This window comes from Rhodamnia argentea, chromosome 10 (genome assembly GCF_020921035.1).
Source record: "Rhodamnia argentea isolate NSW1041297 chromosome 10, ASM2092103v1, whole genome shotgun sequence".
Lineage (NCBI taxonomy): Eukaryota > Viridiplantae > Streptophyta > Magnoliopsida > Myrtales > Myrtaceae > Rhodamnia > Rhodamnia argentea.
The window spans coordinates 9,482,778-9,509,789 of NC_063159.1; the positions used below are offsets into that span (position 1 = coordinate 9,482,778).

Genomic DNA, 27,012 nt, shown 5'->3' on the forward strand with positions numbered 1-27,012 from the left:
TGAGAATCCAAGAAAGTAACAAGCTAAGGGTTTTCATAGTAGCACAAATAAGTTTAACGAGGCACTGAAAGTGAGTGAAAAAGCAAAGAAATGAAACTCTCAAGGATAAGGTAGAGTGGCAATGTGGTTATGAGCCACAGTTCCAATCCAAAGCTTCCCATCGACTTCCCTAACTTCGCTCACCAGCTTCATTACCTCGCCCTTCCTATCCTCGAGAACTTCCAAGATCTCTCCATCCTCGTTGAACCGCGAGATGACTGTGTACATCCGCATCCCCATTGGCCTCGCCAAAATGTACATTTTTATCGGCAATTTGAAGTAGATGCTCTTAAACCATGGATTGCGACTGAGCAGCTCTTGTGCCGGTGTCCTGCAACAATCTATGGCCACCCAGAACTGCCCCTTCTCGTTAATCCTCACATTGTCTGGATAGCCCGGAAGATCCGCGACGACTTCAGTTGTCCCGGTTTTTGGACCCTCCAGCCAGTACTTCATCAACCTGGGAAGCAAACCGAAATCATTAGAAGCAAAATCTAGAATTTCTCTTAGAAAATGGTGGTTGAACAGTGGATTACCTGCAATTTGTAGTCTCCGTGAAGAGGAGGAAGTTTTGGTTCCTAGACAATTGGACTCCATTGGGGAAGGCCAAGCCTTCCAAAACGACATGAGTTGTATTAGTGGGAGGGTCGTATCTGAGGAGCCTCCCAGTTGCTTCTCCTTCCAGCAGTATATAGAAATGGTTCCTTTACATAAAACAGTCACAATATCCACGCTTATAACAAAAAAGTTTGAAAGAAAAAGGCCTTAAAAGTACTCTTAGAGCCTGTTTGGTAACTCTCACGTTTCTTTGATTCCTATTCTTTTGTTCCCGGTAACAGCAAAAGAACAGAAATCTTTTTGGTAACATCAGTTAATTTTTTTGTTTTCAAGAACAAACCAGTAGCCAGGGAATAGATTTGGAGCAGAAACAAGAAGCAAAAAAAAAAAAAAATACTTTTCTGTTTTCGGGAATAGAATTAGAAAAAATCATTTTTGCTCAGAAATTATTCTCGGGAACAAAATCGATGAAAAAAGAGATGAGTACGTGGGAATGTATGCTGCATTTCACTTACACCCTGTCATATCTGGTGCTAGTATCAGTGAAGAAGATAGAGCCATTGCTGTGGAGGTCAAGGTCATTTGCAAAGAGGATGGGTTGACCATGCACATGTGTGGCCAAGGGAGTTGCACATCCTCCTTCTGGTCCAACCACCAGCAGCCCAAAGTAGGCATCTGCTATGTAAAGCTGTCCACTCTCCTTGTTGAACCTCAGCCCTAGCGGTCTCCCACACTTCTTCTCCACCTTCCATTGCTTTGGTGTGGTTGAGTCCACCCCTTTTGCACACACTCTCTCTGACCTGATCATTCTCATTAATGTCACTCCCAAATCACATGTTAGCATTTTAGCATATGTTTATGTTGGCACGATTACAATTGTATCTAAAGGATTGCATACATGTCAAGATCAAATCATTTGCACTTTGTACATGCTAGCTTAAGTATGGAACGGTTGTTGTGTGAATTTCGAAAAGTGTTCTGATAAAATCTGTTGTCGATGAGAAGTAATATAATTTTGAGAGAGCTCACCAATTTGGAGTTACGAAAGCAAATGTCTCCCACCCAATGCCCTCCCCCATCCACCTGACCACCCGACCGTCGGCTAGGCCGGCGTAAGGCCCGCGTCCCAGCGGGTCGAACTCCAACGACTCAGGCCCGAAGACTTGGTCCACAAACTCCAACTTCCCCAACCGCAGCTTGCTCTGGTTGTCCCTAGGCCAATTCTCCATGACCCTCTTGTAAGGTGCAATGGCGTGCCTCACAGGCCTGAACTCATGCCCTCCCACTGGCCCCATGTTGAATGGGTCCACCATGCAAAACCCTAACAATGCTACTGCAACAACATACACCAGCAGCTGCTGCAATGAAGTCTCATCTTTGAGTGAACCCTTCTTCTCCATCTTTCTTCAGAGGGCTCCAAATGCAAAAGGGCAAAAGGGGTCTCCACTCTTTGTGGGTGGTCCTTGAATATGAGGGTTGTGGTGATTGGTAGGGACTGCTATGAGATAAAGAGAAGGGTGAGCAGAGGCATTACATGCACTGTATGTGAGGGGATTTTCAAACTGTTTGGAGTGGGATTAGGTGGTCGGTCTGTTGTTGGTCATGCTCGGGGATTGTGTGTTCATCTGTTTTTTTCCTTGTCTGTAGAGAAACCAACACAAAACCAACTTTTCCATTTGAGAAAGTGGCCAAGATTCATAGCCTCATTTGGTGTGATATGGAATCTTGGGTGGCCCAGAGGATAACTAAAAAGGGTTTGCGCCAAAAATTCATTTTTGTTTCTTTTTTGTTTCTTTTTAAGATAACATAGGTATTCAAATCTTAGACTCAACTAATCCCTAGGAGTGCATGTAATCCAACATGTCGACATGCGTATTCAAAGCTCTATGTATAGGATGATACCGATAATTTCTAAGGTTACTCTGAGTGGGAGATGCTGTGATTTGAATATGAGATTAGTAACATCTAAACCAAAGAATTCACCGTTTCACTGACCTTTCAAAGTTACTAGCAAGAAGACCATTACAGAATGAATTTGATCAAGTAATGAATCATAAGATGTCTTGCAATAAAGCACCGCCAAGGCTACAAATGTATTTAATGATGGAAGGCTAAAAGTTCCAATGGGGGCTCGGGTGTCCATGGAAACATGGCTAAGATATGGCTTGCATCCATCTATTTATGATGTTAAATGTGTTCATTGGAAGTTTAGTCTGTGATTCTTCTGCCTCTTTATTCTCGTGGTAGATCCAAATGTTATACGCAAAGGAAAATTGAGATAATCCAATGCAGTGGCCGGCACTGAAATCTAACTTAAAGGTGTATATACGTAGAACACCTTGCAAGTTTCATGAACAAATTAACTGCAGAGTTTTATTTCAAATTAGCTTATTCGTATGTGTGGATAATTGGAAAAATTGTAAAAAAAGTCCTAACCTTTTATACTTTTGCCAATTCAATTCTAAACCTTTTGAGTTTCTTGATTCAATCATAAACATTTTCACCTTTTGTCGATTCAATTCTATTGACCGAAAATTGCTGACGTGGACATCGGTTGTCCTACGTGCCACCGCCGGCTTTAACATGGATAATTTTTAAATATATTTTTATTATTTTTTCCTTTTTTATTTTCTCTGTTTTTCTTTTTTCCATTTTTCCTTTTCCTTATTTTTTCCCTTTGCCCAGCCTCAACCTCTGCCGGATTGGGCGAGGGTAGCCCTCCCCGGGGCAAGTGAGGGTCACCCTCACCGACCCCTTGCTCGGAAAGGGCCACCCTTGCCTGGGCGTTGTGGGTTGCCCTCGCTTGGGTCGAAGAGGGCGGGCAAGGGCTGTCCCCACTAGCCCCTAGCGAGGGTGGCCTTCACCTGAAGCTGGCGGGAAAAAATAAAGGAAAAGGAAAAAATAAAAAGGGAAAAAGGAAAAATAGAAAAAAGGAAGAAATAAAAAATAAATACAAATATTTGAAAACTATCAGTAAAAATTATCGACGTGTCACCGTTGAGCCGGCATCCAGGTTGGCGACTTTCGGTTAATAGGACTGAATTGACAAAGTGAAGATGTTTAGGAGTGAATCAATAAATTTAAAAGATTTAGGACTGAATTGGTAAAAATGCAAAAAGTTTAGGACTCTTTTGAACAATTTTCTTATGGATAATCTTCAAAAAAAGGAAAAAAAATGGGGCAAGATATTAAAAAAAAATAATAGTCGCTGTTTTATAAAACATAAGGAGAGACGTTTAGATGTCTAAACATATATGCGAACTCTTTTTGAAGAATCTTTTGTCACATCTTCTTCAATAAGCATTTTTCAAAGAATGATGTGATGGGGCATTCAATGCTTAATCATAATCTAATAAGAGATAAAGATTTCATTCCAGCACGATGAGAGCGCACATCTTCATACTGAATCAAACTTTAGAGCCACAACCTTGTCAATTTCTGGGTTGGAAAGAAGGTCCCAGAGGGGGTTTGGGCGGGGAAGTAAGCCAAAAGTTCGAAATCCTATTGGAGCGATGCAATTTCTCAAGCCAAGAGATAATCCTGGTCAAATATATGTTGAAGTTAAGAGTAAGAATCGGAACAGGTCAAGAGATAATCCTGGTCAATTGACTTTGAGTGCAAAGAGGACCAAACAAAGTGCGGAAAAAAAAAAAAAAACAGCAACTTCCATCCCAACATTGAAGCAACAAAATCACTCTATGAAACATCGGCACAACAAAACAAAGACCCTTACAAACATCTGAGATAAAAATCTGTGCAAACACTGACCCATCTTCCTCTTGGTCACCGTTCCTGAATGCACTTCATCGCAAAGAAGAAGAAGATCATCATCAGAAAGAGCTCACGGCGGGCCAAGCACACCCCTATGCGCACCATTTTGCCATAGCCGCACCTCCATCCAATTACCAGCACGAATAGATTAACATAAACCACCCCGGTAAATGAAAACGCCAACATTTTGAGAACAGGACCAGGATGCATTCGATGTGGAACAAGCACAACTCTGTGCTCACCATTTATGCCATAGCAACACATCCATCTGACCAGCAGCAACATCAGAGTAACTACATTCGTCAGAGAACCAAGTTATGTGCTCGTTGAGGGGCATTTTGGTCTCCTTCTTGGACATCCATCGGCCTCGGTATGACCGGTTCTAAATCTCGAACTGGGCGATCTCCGGTTCTTTTGGTCGACTCTTGAAGGTCTGGTGGTGGATTTGCAGCTATTGATGGATGAAGGAAGAGCAAAGAAAGATGAAAAAGATACCTGCAAAGAACGAACGAGAACAGAGAGATATAGTCTTTGTAAGGAATTATAATATCAATTACAATGCATTAGAATCGGGATAGGCACGATCCTAATCCTAACCGAAAATAAAATTAAACTTCTCCCAGCAAGTATTGTAAACTTCTACTCTCGAATCATTTAAGAAGAAATTCTTTTGATATCATGGGACGGGTTAAGAAGAAATTCCAACTTCAAGGGAAGTTAGTAAGTCGACTATAAACTTGCACTCTGGATTGCGATACTTGGCATAGTCAAGGTTATCAAAATCTCTAATCCATAAAAAAGAAAAACAAAAAAAAGAGCTCATAACCGGCAAGCCTACGGGCAATCTTGATCCTGTGATAGCAACTTCTAATTTAGTGACACATTACAAACTGTGATCACCCGCATTATTTAGAGACGAGGCGATCTCTTCCATTTTTTTTATTTTTTGGTCTCGTTAAACATAGATCAATTTTCAATTGACGTCCAAATCCAACCCCCAATAAGTTTCTGTTGAATGATGGCCTTGCCGGTCCGACGAGTCATTCCACGTGTGTATACATCTCTCCCTTCCTCCACGTTTCATTCCATGTCTTCTTTACTATTTTTCTTGCCCTTTTTACCTTTTTGTCTTCTTCATTGCGGTGGCCATGACCGCTCAAGCTCATTCTCGTAGACACCATGGCTATGACGCCCCCACAATGTCACGCCAATCAACGTGCTGTTTCCGGAGGTGGAAAACATTGGTGCGGCCATGATAAAGAAAGAGTCGCTAGTGACTCAAGCCCAAGGGCCGAGCAAACATCAAGTCCCGAAGCCAAATAAGAAGTGCTCTCGTGGACGAAAAAAACAACAAAAGAAGCCGACGATCCAGGATAAAGATGTGAGCGGACAAAAGAAAACAATCAGTTCAAAGATCAATCCCGAGCTGGGAGCACCTCGAGCTGGGAGCACCTCGAGTTGGGAGCATCGAGGACGTCGCTCAAATGGGTGGTGGAGTATGGCATTTGCCAAGGTTTTTATGGTGTGACCGATCGATTATCTGGCCTAGAAGAACCCTAAGACTTGTTGTGTCTTGGCAAATTAGGGTTTCCTAAGGTTTTCTAGGACTCCCTAGAATATTCTTAAGGGCGAACGATACCGTAATTATCTCTCTTTCTAGTTCTCCGGGACTCTCTATAATATTCTCAAGGGCGGGCGATACCGTAATTGTCTTTCTTTCTAAAAACTTCATATTTATTGTGGGTGGTTAGGTAGATGGGAGATGCAATCTTATCTATTGAATCCAATATGGATCAATGGTTGTAATCTGAGGCCCTCAACTATATAAAATGGTGTCCTCCTCTTTATTTGATCATCCACAAAAGAAATACAAAGAGTATTCTTCCAGAATTTCTCTTTAGAACTCTCTCTACGATAGTCAACATGTGACAAGTGCTCTCCTATTTTTCGATATATTTTTATCATTGATAATTTTAAAATTTAATTAAATCAATATTTTTTTAAAAAATTATTGAAATACAATAAAAATTCACAAAATTTGAAAATCAACTTTGGAATCTCTAGCAAGTCCATTTTTGAACCAAAAATAATTTCTTGAATTTTTTTGAATTTCTCTTGTCGTAATCAGTCCAAAAAAAATTAAAAAATGCCAAATAAAATCATGTAAAAATCATAAGTCAATCAATGAGTAGAAATGACAAAAGCCAAAAAAAAAAAAAAAACTAGAAGAGGTTTGCGTAAGCCCATCACATTGCCCACGCTTGGGCTGGTTTCGTTTTAGGTTTTGGGCCTAAGTCTTTATTTTTCCAATCTACTAATGAATACATATGGCCCAACCCACGTTTTGATCTTCTAGTCTATTTCTCTTTAAAACCGGCTCCACTCTTTACCTATTTCTGGCCCATTCACGGATTGGAAGTCCGGGCCGTCCCTAATTCTTTCTTCCTCATTCAAGCAAGCGAAATCAAGCGGTAAACGAGCGTAGGGAAGGATAGAGAGCATCGTTGGTTGATGGACTGTGACGAGCAACATTGCGTGTTACCGATGGGTGATCGAACTAATCCCACAAGTTTCTTGAAGACTTGCTTAGCTGGAATTAGTTACAGAGATGCAAGTCGGGTGGAGTAGAGCGATAGAGAGAATCTCATGATGATGATGCGAAAACATGGCAAGAGAGAAACCTTAATTCAAGGGGAAGGGAGAGACAAATGAGACGTAGCTTGGGGGAAAAGAGAGAGGGACAAAGAAATGGTACGTGGCCTTGGGAAGAAAAAGAGGGAGAAAGTGTTGAGGAAGCAGAAATGGATGTTGAAGTGGAAACATAAAGGGTCTCCCGCCTATCAGAAAAACTTACTGAGAGAGAGAGAGGAGTAATCATGGCCCACTAGCTAGAGCTACGTAACAAGCTCTTTGCATTTTCCTCATGCAAATGGCATGTACTCTGTGTTTCTGATCATAACTAGGGGCACAAAAACAAAGATGTAATATAACAAGAGCCCAAACGGGGCGCAAGAGGGACGTGAAGGTGATTATGACGTAGTAGGTTTGCAGGATTGCTACTTGGAGAAAATCCCATCCATTAACCATTGAACCTTCTCCCTATAATTAGTACTTACTTCATTCAACTTCAAAGACTTCTCGTGTTGATCTCGTCAGATTTGCCCAAGCGAACCAATTTTTTCTTCACGTCTTCAAGTAGGAGGTTATTGAATATAAAACAACCTCGCACTTAGAATCTCATTTTTACTCAACTGAAGAAAACAAAAAACTTACACAATTATAAATACTCTATGAAATCTTAATACTTTTGTGCTACTGGTGCTTTGACCACGAGATCTTGTTGAGTGACAAAACTCTAGTCCACTACGGTCACAGTAGCGGTCGTTGCCACCTCATGCTTTTCTCATATATATATTATTCATTTCTATGATTAATTGGAATTAATAGAAACATATGAAATCGTATTTTTTATATCATATATTCAATAAGTTTTGCGGTGAAGTTATGGAAAATCTAAATTCATGATTTGGGGTTTGATTGAAACCTGTGGAAAAATGAAACTAAAAATGGCATTGTTTTAGTCATCTTATTTATTATTCGATTTTTAAAATGTATAAGGAAATTTTAAAAAATTTCATATAACTAAAAACTAAAGAAAGATATATTTCTACTTCGTTGCGTATTTTTAACTTGAATTAGAACATGTTCGAACAATGAATCTTTCCATACTCATAGTTTGGGTTGAGAACACGTTTAGGGGATAAATACTTGTATCAAAATAATTAGTGATTGTTTGGTCATGCACTTTGGTTAACAAAAAAAAAAAAAAAATTGGCAACAAAATTTGGATTTTAACATTCAATTTTTACCAAACGTAAAAGTTGGTTTTGAAGATTGTTAAATCGGTGATGAAATGGGTATGGGACTGAATCACCTAATCTCACATGCTCGATTATTTTTGTTGATTGAAGAACCAAGTCTTGCAGAGATCTCTTCAAGATTTGAGCACATTCTGACCAATATCAAATGAGTACTAGCCATTTTTACATGATTAAATACATATATCAAAGGAAACAAATTTAATCGGATTGTCCAATTGGTATGTGACAAATACAACAAACCATTTTCCCAAAGTCTCATCCCATACAGATTGACAGATACCTAGATAAATAGACGGGCATTGTGTACACGGGATCAAAATTTGCCATAGAAAGTGGTGAATGGAAATTTTATAGTACTCAATTATACATACATCGTATAGATTGTCCAAAGGATCATTTGTTGATGCATTGACTCACCAGAGTCCGGACGCGCCCTTAGCTCCAACGCTCGACCCCACCACACCCATCGACCCCCGCCCGCTCCCCCCTTGGGCCGCCACTACCGTGCCTCGACCTCAACATTCTAGTGTTGGTGGCAACAGTGGTGGGAGCAAGAATTGCCATCTACTATTCATCCAAGCAAGGCGGTCCATTATTCTATCTATGGAGTTGTGGCGATTGCGACTATCGCCACCATAGTTCTAGTTATGGGGCTGTGGTGCCGCTGCCCCAATTGACTTGCGCATGGAGGTACTTCGGGTTATTGAAGTCATACTTTTGCTAGTGAAGGCTTGGTTCTCGGATTCGGAAAAAAGGAAAAGTGGAGAGTAGAACTTGATTGAAGTGGTATTTTGATCTTGTCTAAAAAAATCACTACCTTTTGATCTTGTCTCAAATTTGCCCATGCATAACAGCAAATAGTCCAAAAATTGCCTTTAGTTGATTGAAGTGGTATTTTCATCTTGACCACGGCTAATACTTTCTATGTATGAAAAGAACATCTTTCGATTAAAGTAATTGAACTACTAGTATGCTTTTTATGTATTCAGTGGACACTTTCCAATGGAAGTAACTAACTCTATTAGTATCAACAAGTTGGCCTTGGTGGCTATTTCGGCTTCTATATATATTGCTGATATATTATCCATTTTTGTGATTATTGGAGTTAATAGAAACATATGAAATCATTTTTTTTATATTGTATATTCAATAAGTTTTGCTATGAAGTTATGGAAAATCCAAATTCATGATCTAGGATTTGATTGAAACTGTGATAAAGCGATACTAAAGATGGTATTATTTTAGTCATCTTATTTATTATTTGATTTTTAAAATGTATAAGGAAATTTAGTAAACTTTATATAACTATAAACTAAAGAAAGATATATCTCTACTTCGTTATGCGTTTTTAACTTGAATTAGAACATATTCGAAAAACGAATCTTTCCGAAACTTATAGTTTGGGTTGAGAACACGTTTAGGGGATAAATACTTGTATAAAAATAATAAGTAATTGTTTGGTCATGCACTTGGGTTAACAAAAAAAAATTGGCAACAAAATTTGGATTTTAACATTCAATTTTTACCATACGTAAAAGTTGGTTTTGAAGATTGTTAAATCGGTGATGAAATAGGTACGAAATTGAATCACCTAATCTCACATGCTCGATTATTTTTGTTGATTGAAGAACCAAGTCTTGTAGAGATCTCTCCAAGATTTCCGCGCGTTTCCACTAATAACAAATGAGTACTAGCCGTTTTTACATGATTAAATACATATATCAAACTAAACAAATTTAATCGAATTGTGAAATTGGTATGCGCAAAATGAATATACCTGACTCTTCTTCTTCTCTCCTTCTAAAAGGTTGGTGAGTCTAAGACTCTTCTTCTTGTCCTGGGCCAGTAGAAAAATGTCCTCTTAAAAATTGAGCAACTACCCCGCAATAGTCCCAGGCAGTAAATTACAATAAACATAAGCGAATCACTTACAATCGAAGAGTTAAACCTAGCTATTTAGCATTTAAAAAAAGGGATTATACACATGATCATCTATCACTAAATGAATAAGGACTTAAGGTCAAATCTTGTTCTGACCGACAACTAGTCAATTTCTTGTGATATGCGGGATCCTACTATCGGGCATTCTTGGTCAGATATACACGTCTTCCACATTAAGCATGGACGAAATAGAAATACAAGAGTATTATGATGCCCATGCTTTTTATGTTATATACATATATGTATATGTATATATATTGCTGATGTATTATCCATTTTTATGATTATTGGAGTTAATAGAAACATATGAAATTGTATTTTTTATATCATATCTTCAATAAGTTTTGCTGTGGAGTTATGGAAAATCCAACTTCATGATTTGGGATTTCATTGAAACTGTGGTAAAATGAAACTAAAGATGGCATTATTTTAGTCATCTTATTTATTATTCGATTTTTAAAATGTATAAGGAAATTTAGAAAATTTTATGTAACTAAAACCTAAAAAAAGATATATCTCTACTTCGCTGCGTGTTTTTAACTTGAATGAGAACGTGTTTGAACAACGAATCTTTCCACATTCATAGTTTGGGTTGAGAACTCGTTTAGGGGATAAATACTGGTATCAAAATAGTAAGTAATTGTCTGGTCATGCATTTGGGTTAACTAAAAATGATTGGCAACAAAATTTGGATTTTAACATTCAATTTTTACAAAACATAAAAGTTGGTTTTGAAGATTGTTAAATTGGTGATGAAATAGGTATGGAAGTGAATCACCTAATCTCACATGCTCGATTATTTTTTTTATTTATTGAAGAACCGAGTCTTTTAGAGATCTCTCCAAGATTTCAGCACATTCCAACCAATAATAAACGAGTACTAGCTGTTGTTATATGATTAAGTACATATATCAAACGAAACAAATTTAATCAAGTTGTCCAATTGGTATGTGACAAAATGAATAGATATAGAACAAACCATCTCCACAAAGCTTCACATCGTACAAATTGACAGATACCCGGGTAAAGTAGACGGGCATTGTGTACTTGGGATCAAACTTTCACCATAGAAAGTGGCAAATGGAAGTTTCACATTACTCAATTATATATACATCATAAATATTGTTCAAATGTTTATTTGTTGGTGTAATCTCTTTCTTTTCCTGGATCCTAATTGATTTGGGTAGTCATACATTTGAAACTAAAGTTGGTTTTTGTAATAAATTTTATGTTTCGTAGTTTGTACACCCTTTTAAAGTCCATGTCTCGCAATGCAAATTTTATTCAATAGCATGGAGGAGTCAGAAGAGTATTATGATGCAATGATTCACCGGAGTCCGGACGCGCCCTTGGCTCCAAATTCATCATTCTAGATTCTCAAGAAATCACTAGGGATTCTTCCTTGGAAGACCACGTCTGTCATGCATGGCAAACCTCAAGGACGACACATTCGGCCGGATCGTGTTACAAATTAGAACACTTTCCACTTCCTTTGCTACTACGTGTGGCTAGAGGTGCCCATCTTTGTTGCCTCTTTGCAAGAGTTTTTACTTGAGATGTGTTAATATAGGTACTTGATGAAAGAGGTTGCTTTCTTAATAAGCAGGAAGGTAGAAACATCAACAAGCACTGAAATCGGAGTTATTGTATCCTTGTTAACTTTCCTGGCTATGAATTTCATGTAACACTTCGGTTTTATTTAGGATTTTTTTTTACTGTGACTTTCCGCTTGTGAAATTCTGAAGCAAGCATACGTTTTCTCTCTTTTTTTCCCCTTTCATAGTAAATGTCGAGCGTGAACTATTTTACACCACCTGTTTTTGAATAACTACGAACTTTAAATAAAAATTATACATATGACACTCTTGAGTGCTTGACGAAATTATGACTCTCTTGTAGAGCAAGATTTCTTGTTTATCTACGTTTTTTTAAGCTTTCAGTAATATTGTAAGCTTTGCTATCTTCTCACTCTTAACATTCAATTTTTACCATACGTAAAAGTTGGTTTTGAAGATTGTTAAATCGGTGATGAAATAGGTACAAAATTGAATCACCTAATCTCACGTGCTCGATTATTTTTGTTGATTGAAGAACCAAGTCTTGTAGAGATCTCTCCAAGATTTCGGCGCATTCCGACTAATAACAAATGAGCACTAGCCGTTTTTACATGATTAAATACATATATAAAGCTAAACGAATTTAATTGAATTGTGCAATTGGTACGTGACAAAATGAATAGACCTGACTCTTCTTCTTCTTTCCTGGCTGTGAGTTTCATGTAACACTTCGGTTTTATTTAGGGTTTTTTTTTACTGTGACTTTCCGCTTGTGAAATTCTGAAGCAAGCATACGTTTTCTCTCTTTTTTTCCCCTTTCATAGTAAATGTCGAGCGTGAACTATTTTACACCACCTGTTTTTGAATAACTACGAACTTTACATAAAAATTATACATATGACACTCTTGAGTGCTTGACGAAATTATGACTCTCTTGCAGAGCAAGATTTCTTGTTTATCTACGTTTTTTTAAGCTTTCAGTAATATTGTAAGCTTTGCTATCTTCTCACTCTTAACATTCAATTTTTACCATACGTAAAAGTTGGTTTTGAAGATTGTTAAATCGGTGATGAAATAGGTACAAAATTGAATCACCTAATCTCACGTGCTCAATTATTTTTGTTGATTGAAGAACCAAGTCTTGTAGAGATCTCTCCAAGATTTCAGCGCATTCCGACTAATAACAAATGAGCACTAGCCGTTTTTACATGATTAAATACATATATAAAGCTAAACGAATTTAATTGAATTGTGCAATTGGTACGTGACAAAATGAATAGACCTGACTCTTCTTCTTCTCTCCTTCTAAAAGGTTGGTAAGTCTAAGACTTGACTCTTCTTCTTGTCCTGGGCCAGTAGAAGAATGTCTTCTTAAAAATTGAGTAACTACCTTGCAATAGTCCCAGGCAGTAAATTACAATAAACATAAGCGAATCACTTACAATCGAAAAGTTAAACCTAACTATTTAGCACTTAAAAAAAAGGGATTATGCACATGATCATCTATCACTGAATGAGTAAGGACTTAAGGTCAAACCTTGTTACGATTGACAACTAGTCAATTTCTTGTGATCTACAGGATCCTACTATCGGGCATTCTTGGTCGGATATACACGTCTTCCACATTAAGCATGGACGAAATAGAAATACAAGAGTATTATGATGCCCATGCTTTTTATGTTATATACATATATGTATATGTATATATATTGCTGCTGTATTATCCATTTTTATGATTATTGGAGTTAATAGAAACATATGAAATCGTATTTTTTATATCATATCTTCAATAAGTTTTGCTGTGGAGTTATGGAAAATCCAACTTCATGATTTGGGATTTGATTGAAACTGTGGTAAAATGAAACTAAAGATGGCATTATTTTAGTCATCTTATTTATTATTCGATTTTTAAAATGTATAAGGAAATTTAGAAAATTTTATGTAACTAAAACCTAAAGAAAGATATATCTCTACTCCGCTGCGTGCTTTTAACTTGAATAAGAACGTGTTCGAATAACAAATCTTTCCACACTCATAGTTTGGGTTGAGAACTCATTTGGGGGATAAATACTTGTATCAAAATAATAAGTAATTGTCTGGTCATGCATTTGGGTTAACAAAAAATGATTGGCATGGCAACCAAATTTGGATTTTAACATTCAATTTTTACCAAACATAAAAGTTGGTTTTGAACATTGTTAAATCGGTGATGAAATAGGTATGGAAGTGAATCACCTAATCTCACATGCTCGATTATTTTTTTTATTTATTGAAGAACCGAGTCTTTTAGAGATCTCTCCAAGATTTCAGCGCATTCCGACCAATAACGAACAAGTACTAGTTGTTTTTACATGATTAAGTACATATATCAAACGAAACGAATTTAATCGAGTTGTCCAATTGGCATGTGACAAAATGAATAGATATAGAACAAACCATGTCCACAAAGTTTCACATCGTACAAATTGACAGATACCTGGGTAAAGTAGACGGGCATTGTGTACTTGGGATCAAACTTTCACCATAGAAAGTGGCAAATGGAAGTTTCACATTACTCAATTATATATACATCATAAATATTGTTCAAATGTTTATTTGTTGGTGTAATCTCTTTCTTTTCCTGGATCCTAATTGATTTGGGTAGTCATACATTTGAAACTAAAGTTGGTTTTTGTAATAAATTTTATGTTTCGTAGTTTGTACACCCTTTTAAAGTCCATGTCTCGCAATGCAAATTTTATTCAATAGCATGGAGGAGTCAGAAGAGTATTATGATGCAATGATTCACCAGAGTCCGGATGCGCCCTTGGCTCCAAATTCATCATTCTAGATTCTTAAGAAATCACTAGGGATTCTTCCTTGGAAGACCACGTTTTTCGTGCATGGCAAACCTCAGGGACGGCACATTCGGCCGGATCATGTTACAAGTTAGAACACTTTCCACTTCCTTTGCTACTACGTGTGGCTAGAGGTGCCCATCTTTGTTGCCTCTTTGCAAGAGTTTTTACTTGAGATGTGTTAAGATATGTAATTGATGAAAGAGGTTGCTTTCTTAATAAGCAAGAAGGTAGAAACACCAACATGGACTGAAATCGGAATTATTGTCTCCTTGTTGACTTTCCTGGCTATGAGTTTCATGTAACATTTCAATTTTATTCAGGATTTTTTTTTTTACTATGAGTTTCCGCTTGTGAGATTCAAAAACAAGCATACGTTTTCTCTCTTTTTTTCCTCTTTCATAGTAAATGTCGAGTGTGAGCTATTTTACACCACCTGTTTTTGAATAACTACGAACTTTACATAAAAATTATACATATGACACTCTTGAGTGCTTGACGAAATTATGACTCTCTTGCAGAGCAAGATTTCTTGTTTATCTACATTTTTTTTTTAAGCTTTCAGTAATATTGTAAGCTTTGCTATTTTCTTACTCTTAATGAGGTATGTTGTGAGTGGGCTTTCTATGGCATGCTTCAATTTGCTTTCAAGTGTACAATCTAGATGAAAATTCAACCATTTTTCGGTCTTACGTTTTGCCCTCTTTGTCTCCCTTTCTTGAATTCATTATGGTATTTCATTGTTTCATAATTTGTTTTTCTCTTTGTACAGTGATTATTTGATATCCACATTATATGTCCCCTTAACATCATCATACTTGTAGATGAAGAAAACGGATTGGGCCTGTAGTGACTCTCTTTACAATTAAGTGTTTACCACGAAAAGGAGAATCGCTCTTAAAGTGTTCTACTTGAAATCTGTTTCTTAATTCCAGATTTAATTTGAGAAATGTGATAAATTCGGAAAGTAGGAAGTCACGAGTACTTGGTGAAAACAACACCTTCTAGTCAAAAGAGAGTTCTTTCTTTACCTTTAGAATTACCTCCAAAACGAAACCCTTTTTTGATATGAGAAATCGTGGAAATTAGAGGAAAAAGAGAAAGAAGCAAATTTGAAACTCGCCATAAAGAGGCGGTTTTCCTAAAATCATGTGACTTAAAAGTGTAAATTCAATATTCCGTTAAATAGTGTAAGGTACACAAATCAGAAATTGCCGGTTTAGAGTATGTGGATTTTTTTTTTTTGGTCATATTCTTCAAATGTCACTTTCGGTCAATCTTTTGAATGGGATTTTATTGTCATTACTTTCAAAGACCGATACACTTTCACGCTCCTAGGTGGACCTAATTCATAGGAGTGTCAATGGGCCGGGTCTTGATCGGGCTCGAAACCGAACAGTGCCAAGCCCCGACCCCGCCCGAAGAGGGTCGGGTCGGTTTCTCTTTTTTTTCTTTTTTTGAATCAAAATCACTTGATATGTCCGTAGAATGAAAAAATATAAAAAATAAAAATGAAAATAAGATAAATTTAAAAGAAAACGTGGGTGAAAAAAAAAAGCTGGAACCGGGCCAGCTCGATCCAATTCTAACAGTACCAAGCCAGTCGAAAAATTAGGGTGAATTTTCGGTCTGGGTCGGACCGACGTGGGCTTTTTTGACACCCCTACTAATTCATATGGATACATCACACTAAATAGGCTAAATATGATCCAACGGTTGGCCCGCTATCGCAAGTGAATTAGAAAAACATACTTGTGGTGCAAAATTTTCTCAAAGTAAATGAAATCAAGATTTGACTAAGGCTCCGTTTGTTTAGCGAAAAATTAGTGATTTTCGAAAAATATTTTTTAGAAATCGATCGTTTATATCGCTTACAATAAATAAGCGAGAAATATTTTCATTATATAAGCAAAGGTTTACACACAAAAAATAACTTTCATTGACTAATTATATCAAGCAATAAACGTGATCATTTTTAGAAAAATATTTTTCAATTGAGTCATTCTTTGCGAAATAAACGGCGCATAAGCTCAAAGAAATATACTTTTGTTTTTTGCATTTCAAAAATTCACAGTTCTCGTCCATAAATCCAAAGAAAAAGCTCGAAGAAACAACAATCAAAATAGGCCATCAAAGATGCAAAGCTGTCTCAATCCTCAAACACCTTCTCATCCACGGCCAATAGGGACAGGAACACAACGACCCATGAAAGCAATCGTTACATTCTCTAAAGGTCTGACATGAGAATCTTCTTCTGCCTTGGTCGGTCGTTCTTGAAAAAACCAACGAAGGTCGTTTCTTTTAAGTTTTTTACACTCTTCGTCAGGCGAAATAAAAAAAAATGAAAATTCTTGGAAAAGTAAAAGGGAGTTTCTTTCAAAAGAGAAAAGGAATGACAGCAAATAAAAGGGACAGATCTCACCTCAAGCTGTCTATGAAGCTTCCCGTCTTGACTAGATAAATTTTCCCAAAAACCAATATTTCCCTTTGATTACATGATCTGTTAGCTCTTTATGAAACAGACCCAATTTCTGAAATCTCTCCCAGCAGCTAAAGGTTGGATATTTTCTTGTTTTTCCTTCGCTTCTCGTTTATTAGCTTGGAGCAGCACAAGATATAATTTATGCATCTTGATCCTCATTTAATGGTTCCTTGAAGCATGCTTTTTGTCCTTTTGCGGTGTGATCGCTTGGCTTCTGCGTCTGTTAGGCGATTTCTGTCGATTTTGGTTTGCATTTCCACATGCGGCGATTCTTTTTCCTGGTCGAGATGATTATCAATCTTGTTGATTCGAGGCTGAGCCCTGATGTTGAAATTGGAAGATCCGTATGACTGTAGTGGTTGTGGTAGATTAACCTGCTTTCTTGTGTTGATTTTGTTTGCTTATTGAAGCTGAATTTCGGGCATTTGATCTGCTCTCCATCTGATTTCATTTGTGGGTGCAAGCTGTGGTTTGTGTTTTTGGCCTCATAATCTTGTTCTAATGTTCAAATTATCAGCAGAGCTTCAGGTTTCTTTTTTGGGTTTTGGCTGTTGATCCTTTTCTGTTGATATGGATGCAGGTCTAACTTTTCTTGTTAAATATCTGTTATCTCTTTTCTGAGTGAAGAGTTTTGAAGAATTCATAGGAAGACATAGAGGTAGATGTCAAGCATGTTCTATAAAGACTCTCCTTTTCTTCGATGCATTGTAGATCATTATGTGCCACATAACCTTAAGGAAGATTGTGTGTTTGGTTATATGCTCATGGGTTATCCATAACTTAGAAGAAGTGATAGTAGTGGACTAATATGCACGTGGCAATCTGTTTCTGATAGCTCTTTTTGTTGATAAGTTGCTTGAGCCTTCAGAAGTTTCTTCTCAAGCACTTGGCTCGGTCATCAGATGTGTTCCGAAGATTGATCTATCCACAAGTGATTGCATCATCAGATGTATTCCGAAGATTCATTCTTTGCTTACGTAACTGAGAATATGGAGGGCAATAACCACTTTCAAGTTCTAACACTTTTACCGACGTAACTATCTAGGGAGACGCAAGTTACTCTCCAACACACATGTATTTGTATTCTGAATACCTACTTTGAGAGGCATAGACACTTTGCTAAGTGGTCTCTTTTCCTGTCTCTGTTTCTCCCTCCTGCTATTATGATATTATGAGTAGAGTAAACATCGATTTACAAAAGGAACTTGCTTGTGTATGACAGGGGGGATCTTTCTGCTCTGTATGCGATATTAGGTGAAGTTAGAGAAACAATATATTTAGAGGATCAGTGGATTTTCGGCGTTTCTCACCTCCTCACCGCAGTGGTGAAGCAACATATATCATTTGTGGTTTTTCATTATGCTCTTTGTAATCTTGAATCATTTGATGGTGCAGTCAATAAGTGGAAATGGGCAGGTGCGCTGACGCCAGTGATCCTCGTTGGATAGAGAAAATCAAGTCAGTGGGGCCTGTTCCATGTCTTGATCCTGATAACTGTTCAAATGGATGGGCTTCCCCACCTGGAGACAAATTCATGGTTAGAGGACCAGAATATTTTGCAAACAGGGTCAAAATTCCTGCTGGCGAGTATCTCTTGAAGCCTCTTGCGTTCGATTGGATTAAAAGCTCTTCAAAAGTTTGGGAGGTCATGAACAATCCAAATAACCATGTGAGAAAGGCCATCGAAACTGAATTTCCTGATGGGGACAGACCTTTTGTGTGGGCTTTCAATCTCCAAGTGCCAAGCAAGGACAACTTTAGTGCTGTTGCATATTTTGTAGCCAAGGAACCTATGCAAGAGGGTTCCCTGCTGGACCAGTTCTTAAGAGGTGATGATGTGTATAGAACCTCACGTCTCAAAATGATCGCAAACATTGTGAAGGGTCCTTGGATAGTTAAAAAGGCAGTTGGAGAGCAGGCTATTTGCATAATTGGACGTGCCCTTACCTGTAAATATGTCATATCGGACAATTTTATAGAAGTAGATGTGGATATTGGGTCCTCCATGGTTGCCAGTGCGATTGTTCACTTGGCATTTGGCTACATCACGACGTTGACGGTTGATTTGGCTTTCCTTATCGAGAGCCAGACTGAGTTGGAGCTACCTGAAAGAATCTTGGGCGCTTTTAGATTCTCAGATCTGGACCCTGCTTCAGCAAGGTTAATGGAACCGTTTGATAGTACTAATGTGAATTTACAGTCCTCTCTTTCCACTAGATGGTGGAGGTCCATCGGTCAAGGGTTTTCCCATTTAATTCACCAAAGCTCCCAGGAAAGCAGCTCTTCTTCGGGATCAGTGCACAGTAATGGCATTGGCAGTGCAGACAAGAATGACAAATTAGGAACATGGTAAGCTGTTCAAGCATGTTTTAATGTGTGATACTGGTCTAATAGCTTGTTATTTCTTCGTTCTTATTTCTTATGTGTTCCTCTTTCCAGGGATAATCAGTTGCTAAGATAAGATTCAGTGCACCTTCTCGTTAGCACTCTTCTTTAGCAGTGCTTTTTACCTGTTAAAGAGATCTTTGGACACCCGAACTATAACAAGAACTAGTAGAGGTTTAAGAGCTCATAACAGCAGGAAAAGCGTTTTATCTTCATTGGACACAGCAAGATCATGGTGCTCTTTATAGGGGAGATCTATACTTCTGTCAAAAAGATCAGAAAATTGTGCAATGACTATTGCTTATATATCACCCTTAGAACTCCCTGCAGAAAAGAGTTCACCTTGGCTTGAACTTCCTGACCTGACTAGAAAGCCTTCAACTTTGCAATTGGAATTACAATTCTGCTTATGTGGTTATATTTGATGCTTGCCAGTGCCGCAGTATTTGTAGTGGGAAGCTAATTTAATAGGAATTATCCGTCACTAAGGTAGTGGGAAGCTAAGGCTGTGTATGATAACGTTTCTATTCCTGGGAACATATTTGGAACAAAAACATTTTTTTGTGTTTCTGTTCTCGGCTACGATTTTCGAGAACAAAAACGTGTTTGGCAAGTACAAAAAAAAAAACACTTTTTTCACCAAAAGGAATGATCCGCAACCGGCGCGGGCGGCGGCAGCCAGCGGCCGGCGACCGGTGGCGACCGGAGGCGGCGGCCACTTCAACCCCTCGCCGATGATGGTGGGCGGTGGTGGCTTGCACAAGCTCGCCCTAGAGTTATTTCTAAAAAGTGTTCTAAAATCCAGAAATAAGTTTTTTTTGTTTCTCATTTTTGCTCCAAAAATGTTCTCGGGGCACTTTTGGAACAATTTTTTACCATACACGTTTCTGGAGTGTTACCATACGGACCCTAATTTAACAGGTTCTCGATAAATTATCCATCACTGAGGCTCCTTGGTTTAAGATTAACTAGGACATTCTCTGCTATGCACTGGTCTTGGCATACACTGCATCCAGCAAACTGCTATTGGTGATCGATTTTTTGGAAACTTTCTGTCCTTTCTCCAGCAAACTAAGCTGTTGCGAAGAGTGCATGAGTGAGAGAAGGAGAGATGCATCGCCACCCTTTTCTGTCTGTTGATAATATATCAGTTTTTGTTGTGTATTGCTTTCATACAGATTACATATGCCACATGCAGAGTTGATGTCAATTTCTGGAAGCATTTCCTGATATCAAAGGTTATGTCCACTCATAAAGAATTCAGGAACTTCTGCGCTGACATGTACCGATTTGAGCTTGCTCATGTTGTCCAATACTTCGTTGATCTATACAGTAGATCATGTGGCTGAGGACTGACAACGATTCTTTTTGTCTACCCATCTTCAACGTCTGCGAGGGCCTTGTATTTATGCATTGCCAACATTGAATTGAATGAAAACTGATATGCCCTACAGTTTGTGAGTATGATGCAGCAATACATATTCAGTGGGTGTTTATTTTTCCAATAGAAGGTTTAGTTCTGAGTAGATGGATTGGTTTGGTGATGGCTAGCATTGGTTTTTAGAGATGCCCCTTTATTGTACCCATCTTATGAATTCTCTCTATTGTCAATCACCTCATACTATTTTTTTTTTTTTTTTAAATCACCTCATTCTACCAACTTTTCAAGTAATGCTAGGATTCTGGACAGATTTGGATTATGAAATGCATTTATAAAGTCACGGCTAAGTTTAAGAGATATTCAAACAAGCATGAGACATTCTAAGAATTCAACTTTTATTTCGTTCAATTTAGTCTGTGAAAAGCCTTTTCCCTGGAGGGTGGATGTATTCACATAAGCGGCAGTGTCGAGATTGATTGAACGTAAGTAAGATTCAACTACATAAATGAAGAATTTTAAGAGCTCAAGTTTGATGCATCCCTTCATTGGTCATTTTGTTTAGTTCGGACCAATCTTTCCAAGAGATTTCATGTTTTTCGTGTTTGTTAAGTGGTGAGGCTACGCTTCAATGCCCTTCTCAAAAACTTTCAAAATCTAACCAACGAGGGCAAGAATTCTTGTACATCATAGTTGGTAATCGACATGATTGAAGAAAGAAACCATTAGTTCAAGAATGTCTGAAAAAGACCATTCAGAGTTTGCTCCTTCTTCCCAGTAGTCCAAATCTCCTAGTTGTGTCCTTTTGATGAAAAATGAGAAACAGAGAACTACTAGAAGTGTTGTAGATAGCAGTCACATCCTTGTAACGTGTGAATAAAAAAAAGCTGTTCGAGGCCGATACGTTGCAACTACCAAATCTTGAATTTGCTGCTTGGATTGAAGTGTAAGAGCCTGTGGTAGTCTTATGCTCAATCAATAGACAGACGAAGCACAAATATTATCAGATACAATAACACTAGATCTGGACACCATCTTTCCAGAAGCATAGATGGAACTAGCGAAGGCTAATTGAGCCATGCGCCTGCAAAATATCCACCTACAGAGCCTTAAGAAAGGGGCCATGATTTCCTTTCTGCCATGATTTCCTTTCTGTTCACACTCCTCTGTAATCAAAACCTGTGTTTTACCTTCATCAATTGCCAATAGGCCATATTTGGAGAGAGAGATTGCCCAGAATTCAAGGCTCATCAAACCATTTGATACTTAAACAGTGGAGAAAGAGAACGAAAGTATTGCAAGCGATCTTGACAACTTGCATACATGCTTAATGCAAAGACGGAAGGTGGGACATATGCTTGCTTATTGTTAGCATCATGTGTGACGGGGCCAAGTTTTCCGTGGCCAAATCGGTCGATTGGCCGAGAAGTCCCCAAGACTTGTTATGTCTTGGCAACCAAGGGTTTCCTAGGGTTTTCTAGGACTCTCTAGAACATTCTAAAGGGCGAGCAATACGGTAATTGTCATGTGTTATGAAACCTTTTTATGTATTGTCGGTGGTCGGGTAAAAGGGAGATGAGATATTAGCCATCGGATGGGATAGAGATCAACGGTTATAATGCGAGGCCCTCTATTATATAAAGAAGTGTCCTCGTTCCCATTTGATAACAAAAGCATTCCTCCTAGAGAGTCTCTCTCAAAAGCCTACCTCTCTCTACGCAATCCGAGTAAAACATCAAGATTTTGGATACATTTTAAGAACTTAACTTTTATTTCATTCAATATAATATGCAAAAAGCCTTTTCCCTAAAGGGTGGATATGTGGCAGTGCCAAGAGATTGATTGAACGTATTCAAGTGCATAAATGAAGAATTTTAAAAGCTCAATTAGACTTTCAAGTTTGATGCGTCCTTGGTCATTTTGTTACGTTCGGACCAATCTTTCCAAGAGATTTTATGTTTTTCGCGCCTATTAGGTGGTGAGGCTATGCTTCAATGCCCTTCAAAAGCTTTCAAAATCTAACCAACATGGGGACAAGAATTCTTGTACATCTTACTTGGTAATCGACATGATTGAAAAAAGAAACCAGTAGTTCAAGAATGCCTGAAAAAGAACATTCAGAGTTTTCTCCTCCTCCCATCAACGAGTCCAAATCTCCTAATTGTGTCCTTATGATAAAAACTGAGAAACGAGAAACAAAGTACTAGAGATGTAAACAGCAATCACATCCTTGCAACTCGCGAATCAGAAAAGGCAGACCGAAGCCGATATGCTACAACTACCAAATCATGAATTTGCTGCTTGGATTCAAGTGTAAGAGCCAGCTAAATCGATAGATGGACGAAGCACAAACATTGTCAGATGCCAATAACACTAAATCAGGACACCATCTTCCCAGGAGCATAGATGGAGCTACTAGCGAAGGCTAACAACCAAACCATGCGCCCGCAAATATCTTACTCGCAACACCTATAGAGGCTCAAGAAAGGGGCCATGATTTCCTTAATGTTTATACACTCCTTTGTAATCAACCTGTGCTTTACATCCATCACTGGCCAATAGACCATAGTTGCAGAGAGATATATTGTGCAATATCTCAAGACTCATCAGACCATTTGATACTAAAATAGTGGAGAAAGAGAACGAAACCATTGTGAGCGATCTTGATAACTCGCTGAACTACATCAAAATGCTGGAGAATTGAAAAAGTTGCATACATGCTTAATGCAAAGATGGAAGGTGTGTAGCATATGCTTGTTTATTGTTAAGAGTCATGCATATTGCAAAATAATCACCAACCATCCAACTTAAAAAGTTTCCGATCATTACCACAATTTCAGAAGCGAGTAATTGATTGTATGAAGAGGACACAGCAGACAGGAGCAGGGAATCCTACTAACATAAGCATAAAAAGCATGAACAACAACTTTTTCTGGAAATAGTTACATAAGTAATGCAGCCTATGGAGGCGTTAAAAAAACCTTATACAACTAATCCCAATACATTACAACGGTTTTCACGTGCTAGTAGGTTAGATATTTGATGTGCCCCGTGATGAAAGAAATAATTAGTGCCACCGCGACAAAATAAAAAGGTTATTTCTTCATGGAAAGTAATGTGCTTGATCCGGAAACAAGCAAAGAGAGAAACTCAAGCATATACCATAAGGTTAACAAAACACCGAATCTGATCGAGTTCCAAGAGTCAATCCATTCTAAGTTCATCATGATCCTCCTACCTGCGAAAAGTGGCTCACTTTGATCTTGGTCAGGTGCTATGCAGAATAAACAGGTACCAGGACTTGAAAAATCTGCTAGTGTAGACTTGGGATCTTAATTGACCAACCAAGAGAACCTCTTAAGAAGTCTAATACGACTATAAGCATCACAATATTGAAATGAGCACCACAAAATCTACAATTTCACAGCTTTCTATTTGGAGAGAGAGAGAGAGAGGAGGCGACACAGTTTCATAAAGAATCAACATTCCATAACAAAGCTTCATGGTTCGATAGCTATTTTAATCAGGCTGATTGGTTAAGCTTGCAAGAGAATCACCATCTAAGTGATCCCCATCATAAAAGTATCACCTGAAGACCATCATCCCCTAAATGATTAATGTTCATAGAACCAACATGCCAAATGAATATATCGGAACATTTCAAACAACCAAGCCACAAAAATATCAAGAATATGGAATACAATTTCCCATAAAGCATAAGAAAGCGTCCTCATTGACAAAATAACCGAAGTAGATAGCTAACTCTGTAATATGCACCACAAAAGGAAGCAATGACAACCATCTGCTAATGTAATAATGCAGACAAATTGTATCAGTGCCGTACAACAGAGTGATTCACCAAAACACATTTACAGAATAGTGAAATCTTTGCGAAGTGAATAGAATCTTGGCAAAAAAAATCACTATTGTATTGAGCATCATGGAAAATATCAAGGGAGTCAAGCCCCAAGCCAGCTCCCACCCTTATAAGAGAAGGAAGCGGAGCTAAAGGTCACACAAGTTCAACACCTCCAACTGGAAGAGGAGTCATTTGCATAGTTCTACCATTCCCGGTTGCGACAAATCGCACCGAAGGCAAGGAGGGATCAGTAACAGATTCAATCTCGAGAAAGTTTAAATCATAGGCGCCGGATCGCTTCAAACTATATATGAACACAACCACAACCCATCCCAGCATTGAAATAGCCCAATAACTATTCATTCCATGAATCACACCCCAAGCAACAGCATACCCAACAATGATTCCCGACAAATGCCCAAGAAAACTTGCCTGGGGAACAATGATAGAAGTGAAAATTAGGGACTCAAAAGGTGCAAAACTGATGGGAAGTGAAAGAAATCCGAAAAGGTCGAGCTTCGATGAGGGCTGCTTCACAGCAAGAATCGTCATCCACCCAAAGACAACACAGGAATACCCAACAGCCGTGACTCTCCGAAAATACTCTATCTTGAATCGATGAATCAATACACGGTAAATTCCCAATACAAGCACCCCCGACAGAATGACCAGAACAAGGGTGTACTCCAGATAATACGCCACGCCAAGACCCATGTGCCCCAGCTGTTCTACCACTCCAAGACTCCAAAGCGCGCTCATATTGAAAACAAGATGCAAGACGCTAATGTGCGAGAACGCCGAGGTAATTATCCGCCAATAGTGCCCTTCCATGGCGGCGTCGTAGCTCAGTCCAACATGCGAATAACCAATCCCTTTCTTCTGAATGTAGAACCATATTGCACAGCACAATCCTACGACGCAGCTCGTCGCAGGTTTCTCCAAGATCTCGTAAAACAAAGGCTTCCCCATCTGTAGAAACCTCAATTACCTTCTCATTCGCCTACGCATTGGAACTTTCACGACTGCAGGTAGCACGAGATTTGCTCAAATTCGGCAATATCAAGAAACCCCAGATCAAAATACTCGACAAAATTGCCAGGAGACGCCAAACTAAAAACTTGGCATCTCAGAATCAGTCAAAGCGACGTTCTTCAGTAGAGATTCCTCTCAAATATCTTGGGCTCAAGAAAGGAATCCAAGCTGATTCGATATGAATTTTCACCTCGAAAGACCGAGAAAGAGCTGATTGAATCTCGAAAATTCGTACTAGTAATTTCTAACCTTCAAGTCCAGTAATAAATCCTCCCGTTCTTCGCAAGTTCTAGATTTAACTGGGTGAGCCACCGGGTCGTCGCGCGCCGTCTAGCTGTGACCCTCTCTTGCGTAAGTATAAGAGAACTCCGGGAGATCGCCCTTCATTTCCAAGAAGCAGAGAGCATTGGGCCAAATCTCAAATGGGCTTCGTTTTCTTCACGACACAAGCTCATTCGAGGACACGAACTTACGAGAACAGGAAAGAAAGCGCCTTTGAGAGTTTTTCATTGTCCGAGGTCGTATTGTTTCTGCATATGGAACAAATCTCAACCTTCTTAAAGTCTTCTTTGTTATTTGTTCATATCATCGGATAAGATGATTAAATTCTTGAATTAATGCTTTGTCAATGAATACCTAAAACACTAGGAATTAAGGATAACACAGTTGCTTAAAGGGGTCGTTTTGAAGTTTGTCTGTAATTTCAAAGCCAAGGTTCGGCAATGTATAGGGAAGGATTAGCACTCTACAATACCCTTTCGGTGAAATGGTAACAATGATCGGAACTGTGATTTAATACGGAAGAGGTCACATGTTGACAACATGACACGATAATGATACGACATTACGGTATGGCGTGAATGATCAGATATGACAATAGAACCCAAAATGCTAGGCATTAAGGAAAACATTCGAAGACTAATGGCAACAATAATCGGAACTAAGATTTAATATGGAAGAGACAACATGTTGACAACATGACACGATAATGACACGACATTAGGTATGGGGACAATGATCAAACATGATAATAAAAACCTAAAATACGAGGCATTACAAAAAACACGGTTGCTTAAAGGGGTCATTTTGAAGTCATGTATTAATTGAAAGCTGAGATTTGGTAATATGAATATGAAAGGATTAACACTCTTACCATACCCTTTTGGGAAATGGCAACAACGATCAAAGCTGTGATTTAGTATGAAAGAGATCGTGTGTTGGCAATGTTACGTTACTTAAGATATAGGGTTTATTTTCTGGATTTTATTTCTTTTAACATAAATAAGAGTATTA

The 27,012-nt window shown here is 38.3% G+C and overlaps 3 protein-coding genes across 5 annotated transcripts; 1 reads left to right on the forward strand and 2 right to left on the reverse strand.

The window, feature by feature from the left end:
• Positions 1-64: 64 nt before the first annotated feature.
• Positions 65-2,151, reverse strand: LOC115739058 (protein STRICTOSIDINE SYNTHASE-LIKE 13). The gene is made up of 4 exons (XM_030671915.2): positions 1,627-2,151; positions 1,113-1,397; positions 576-743; positions 65-499 (listed from the first exon to the last, which is right to left on the reverse strand). The coding sequence occupies exons 1-4, from the start codon at positions 1,995-1,997 to the stop codon at positions 100-102; spliced, it is 1,224 nt and encodes a 407-aa protein (XP_030527775.2). The 5' UTR covers positions 1,998-2,151; the 3' UTR covers positions 65-99.
• A 14,822-nt stretch (positions 2,152-16,973) lies between these two features.
• Positions 16,974-20,903, forward strand: LOC115739060 (protein ENHANCED DISEASE RESISTANCE 2-like). 3 transcript variants are annotated; one of them, XM_030671916.2, is made up of 3 exons: positions 16,974-17,139; positions 18,461-19,414; positions 20,629-20,903. In XM_030671916.2, coding segments are annotated over exons 2-3 (942 nt in total). In that variant the 5' UTR covers positions 16,974-17,139; positions 18,461-18,473; the 3' UTR covers positions 20,630-20,903. The 3 variants fall into 3 exon arrangements, with proteins under 3 accessions (XP_030527776.1, XP_030527781.1, XP_048127554.1); XM_030671921.2 differs by having other exon boundaries at positions 20,649-20,903; XM_048271597.1 differs by lacking the exon at positions 16,974-17,139 and adding an exon at positions 17,160-17,311 and having other exon boundaries at positions 20,649-20,903.
• Positions 20,904-24,536: 3,633 nt separating this feature from the next.
• Positions 24,537-26,064, reverse strand: LOC115739061 (RHOMBOID-like protein 13). The gene has a single exon (XM_030671922.2). It carries the CDS (start codon positions 25,654-25,656, stop codon positions 24,841-24,843), a length of 816 nt encoding a protein of 271 aa, XP_030527782.1. The 5' UTR covers positions 25,657-26,064; the 3' UTR covers positions 24,537-24,840.
• Positions 26,065-27,012: the final 948 nt, after the last annotated feature.